At 41.6% G+C, this 4,733-nt stretch overlaps 1 protein-coding gene across 1 annotated transcript; it reads right to left on the bottom strand.

The window, feature by feature from the left end:
• Positions 1 to 201: 201 nt before the first annotated feature.
• On the bottom strand, positions 202 to 4,514 carry PPP1R3C (protein phosphatase 1, regulatory subunit 3C). The gene is made up of 2 exons (XM_006878049.1): positions 4,501 to 4,514; positions 202 to 1,141 (listed from the first exon to the last, which is right to left on the bottom strand). Exons 1-2 carry the CDS (start codon positions 4,512 to 4,514, stop codon positions 202 to 204), a joined length of 954 nt encoding a protein of 317 aa, XP_006878111.1.
• Between the last annotated feature and the right edge of the window lie 219 nt (positions 4,515 to 4,733).

The raw sequence follows: 4,733 nt of genomic DNA, 5'->3' as shown, positions 1-4,733 counted from the left end.
TCCAAAGCAAAATTGGGCTGTGTCATCTCTATTGGCCCAAAATCTAAATTCTCAAGTGGCTATCTTCTTTTGTAGCCAGGTCTTAAAAGGTCAAACCTAAACCTACTGAAGGAAAATAGCAAAGACTTCCCAATATAGAACAATACAGTCCTAGAATTACATTGGGAAATGCGACAGATCAAGACCAGTCACTAGGTTAATTCATCGATAAGAGGCCAAGTTCTCCAGTCTCCCCCAGCTCTGCCATTCTGGGAAGAACCCACTAGCCAGCCTTGGACTGCCAAAGATTGTTGACTCCAACTCAGTTTTGGGGGGCGCATGGTGAAATACACAGTCCTTGGATGCCATCTGTGTCTGTACCCCATCAGGTTTCCATTGCACATGGACAATTCTATAATTCTGACCCTCGTTGTTGTCCCAGAAGATCTGCCCATTGGCATGGTAAGAAATGCAGAACTCAATTTTCTCCTCTGTTGGAATGACTTGGGGTAAATCGATAGCAAATGAGAAGGTGTCGCTATCTGAGCCACCATACACATTTTTCATGTAGATACAGTCTACATCAGTGTAGTTTTTCCAAGTATCAAAAGTGATACGGACTTGAACCTTCTTCTCAAAGCTCACATTTTTTACCTTCACAGTCCCAGTCAATGTTCGCTCTTGCAAAGAGCAGTTCTCCAAACAGACCAAGTTTTTCTGAAAGCGCTTCCGGAAACTTAAGTAGTCAGATGAAGGCTGTGGAAAATCTAAAATCAAGTTTTTCTCTTCATGGAGTTTTAAACTGGAGGAGATCTCATTAAGGTCCAAGAGATCAAACTGGAGATCCCATGCTGGTTCTTCTGGGAGGTCGGAGAAGACATGGATGGCAGTGAGAGCAAGGCCCTTGGAGTCAGCAAACACAACACGCTTCTTGGCTTGGTTGTGTGAGTGCTTCCAGTCGTTCTGTGATTTGGCCTCCTGTTTTACATTGAGGCACGGTTTCAGAGGCTTCAATTTGTTCACAAAATGTCTTCGTTTAAAATCATCATAAGGGCCCAGGAAGCTCTTCAGAGGTGGTGAATGAGTCAAGCAGAATCTCATGGCCACATCCACCGGCATGACTGAACTTGTCAAAGGCCGTGGATCTAAAACCTGGATCATTCTGGAATGGAACAAAAGAGGAGTTATCATCTACATCTGGAATATTCTCCCCTAAGTGTCAAATACATACTTGCATGTTCTATTTTTGTGCTAACTTATAGTGGGTACAGTAATTATCATGAGGTACTATTATTATATGGTAAAAGAGAAGAGAATTAAGCTATCAAACCTACATACTATGTTTAGCTCTATCCCTGACTGACTACAGGGCTGTGGGTTAATTTCATAAAACACTTGGAGGTCTCAGTTTTCCCATCTGAGAAAGAAAAAGGTTGGATTTGATTATCTCTAATATAGCTCTAAGGAGTTCTGTTAGCATACTGGATTATGAGTTGAGCTGCTAACTGCAAGGTCAACAGTTTGAATCTACAGCTGCTCCATGGGAGAAAGAAAAGGCTTCCTGCTTCTGTAAAGATTTACAGCCCTAAATGGGCCAAGGCACACAACCACAACCACAACCACAACCACCACCACCACTACAGATTGAAAACCCAATTGCTCTGCTCTGGACTAGCACTTCTCTAACTGTCTGCTCACAATAACCCAATAAGCTTGATTTTACTTCTTTTCTTTCTTTCTTTTTTTTTTAAATATAGATTCCTGGGCCATACATTTACTAAGGCAGAGCCTCTGGATGTGGGGCCCAGGAAGTGACTATTTTCTTAAACCTTCCCAGGTGATTCTGATGACCATACAGGGTCAGAACCTCTGGTTCCACACTCTGAGCTCTCGCTAGCTACCTTTGCTGATGTTGGTATAGATTTGCATATGCTTCTCTGGAAAAGTAACCCACTGGAAAAGAAAAAAAAAAAACAACAACTAAGTATTCTCATGAATATATGAAGTATTTTTTGAGTATATGAAGACTGGAAAGATTGAAGTAAGTCAGAGGATCTGCTTTGCACTTAGATTATCAAACACTTCCTCATTTTTCATAAATAAACATATGACCAACAAGTAAGCAACACAGATGCTTAAAGAAATCCTTTACATAATCTATACTCAATATGGAAAGAAGTCCACGACAGGTCCACATTTAAGTCAGAAGGAAAAGCTGATTACCTGAAAGGTAGATTGATTTTGAAATATATATAAGAATAGTCTTGCTGGTCATACAGAGACTGGAGGAACCCCAAAACTATAGCCTTTGGTTATCTTTCAGGTCTGTAACTGAATTCATCCCATTGGCTCTATTACTAGTCAAGCAATGGAAAGATATATAGGAAGTACAACAACAAACATGAGACATGCACACCATAGAATGGTCAACCATTCAAGATCAACAGAGCAGCATTTAGCCAAGGACAAGATTCAGAAGGATTGGGAAAGAAGAATGGAAACGAGAAACATGAAAAGGAAGTGGGATGAGTGATAGTCCATGGAGGGGACTGTAATCACTGAGCTGAAATGAAGTTCATGATTTAGTGAATGTAAAACTAATGATCTGCCCTGTCAACCATCACTCAATTCACCATAAAACATTTTTTTAAATTAGGTTTTGGAATACGATATATATGCATATGTGTTTATACAGTCCACCAGGTTCCTAAGTAAGTTGAGACCTGTTCCTAAGTAAGTTGAATTTACACCTGTGTCAGGACAGGTACATACAGTTCTTATTTATGCTTATTTCAGTGCAAAAAAAAAAAAGGAGACCTCGTGGCACTGAGGCACTGGACAACTAACAGAAGCTGGCAGTTCAAATCCACCAGTTACTCCATGGGAGATTTACAGCCAGAGAAACTCTACATAGGGTCATTATAAGTCAGAATCAACTCAATGGCAGTAGTTTATTATTATTATTATTTAGTGCAACAACAACAACAACAAAGGCTAAAAAAGACTTTTTAACAATTTAAAAGCTTATTGTGCAGCAAGTGAAGGTGATTGTGATGAAGAACAGTTGTGAGTAAGGGTTGGTTTCTAAGTGAGGTTACATACTATTAAAGGGCAAGTATGAGTTGTCAGTAAGATTTGTAACTCAGGAACTTACTGTATATTGTCTTTAAAATATTGGGAGATTTTATAGAAAATACACCAAAAAGTTAACAGTTGTGTCTAGGTGACAATATTATAGGTTATTTTTTGTTTTCCTTGTATTTCTCTGGTATTTCTAATGCTTTGGCAATGGAAATAATTATTTTTATAACTAGACAATAAAGCTATTTAAAATTTTTTAACATAACCACACTCAGAAATCTAAACCAAAAATGTGTCTATCAGGGTTTTTTTTCCTGGCCTTTAGCCACCAAGTTTATGGCATTAGGATTTCTTTTCCTCCTTAGCCTTACAGATAAGAGGTGTGTGTATACTGTACATGACATTCTCAACATGGCTTTAGTAAGTGTTCACAGTAGCTGTAGGCACGTAGGCAAGTGGTTATTATCACAACACTGACAATAAAGAACATTCACAGAATTGATACACTCTGGGATTTTTTCTGGGACACCTACAAGCTTAGAACAAATTAAAGCTTACAGCAATGTTAAAAATAAGGCAGGCCAATTTTTTACAGATGTTTTCTGCTAAGTTAGGCTTGAAAAAGCTATTGAAAGTTGAGTTTGGGTTTTATCTTTTCTTTTTACATTTATAGAATGATGGTTTTTAGTGTTGGGTGATTTCCCTAAAATTTTAGGCCCTTGGCCAAGAGTTAAAAATAATAGTTTTTTCAAACTCTCAGACTAAGTTTGTAAACTGTGATAAGGAAAATGAAGGACGACTAATCAAACGCAAAGAAGGCCTTGCAATTGTTTGGGCTTGGGTTTGATTTTTTGTTTTGTTTCCATGCTAAGCTTCCTAACCTGTTAATGTCAGAGTGACCAGTTGTTCCCACAAGTTAACCCGCCCAAGTTCTCAGGACTTTTGTGCAGGACCAAAAGATTCCGAATCAGTGAGGAAGTCAACAGAAGTCAAACAAAGCCTACATTAAAACCTTTTCTGGTCTGGGATGCTGATTATCAAATTGGCTCTGTCTGGAAGGAATTTAAAAACCAAAAGTCTCTGGATGACAGATTTAACTCGGTAGTCAATCAACTCGCCCTCCGTAGGGCAGGGGCGTGGCAAGCATTAAGAGTGATCAGTGGCAATCTCCAACTTGCGCCCCATCGCCCCCACTTCACAGCGCATAGACGTGGATAGCGGCACAGCCTCAGCGCCTGTCCTATCTGCGGCGCCTCTGAATGTCACTCCGCACGCCGTCTGGCGCCCCCTGACACGTACGCCTGGGGCCAAGTGTCCCCCCTCTCCCCCATCCCTCGCTATGCCTCTGTCCCCGGGGTCTCTGTTTGCAGATATGACAAAACGGACTTCCCCGCTGCCGCGCTTTCCCCTGGGCTCCCGCAACACTCTGCAGCCGCCTACCTGGTGCAGCTCATTAGGCAGAGGTCCGGGAGGACCGAGACAGTCCGCACGCCAGCTACCAGCGCAAGTTCGCACCCCGGTTCCGGGACCTCAACCACCGCAGTCGCCCTGACCGATTGCGGGTTGGGAGAGCCAGCAAGGCAGATTATCTGCTCTGGACCACGTGAACAAACCACTCGGACCAATCGCCGGACCGCTGGCCCAAAGGCACGACCAACCAGCGTCCAGCTGGG

The sequence above is a fragment of the Chrysochloris asiatica genome, unplaced genomic scaffold, assembly GCF_000296735.1.
Source record: "Chrysochloris asiatica unplaced genomic scaffold, ChrAsi1.0 scaffold01641, whole genome shotgun sequence".
In the NCBI taxonomy this organism is placed as follows: Eukaryota; Metazoa; Chordata; class Mammalia; order Afrosoricida; family Chrysochloridae; genus Chrysochloris; species Chrysochloris asiatica.
Note: the sequence above shows the minus strand (reverse complement) of the source record. Positions and strands in the feature narration are given on the sequence as shown.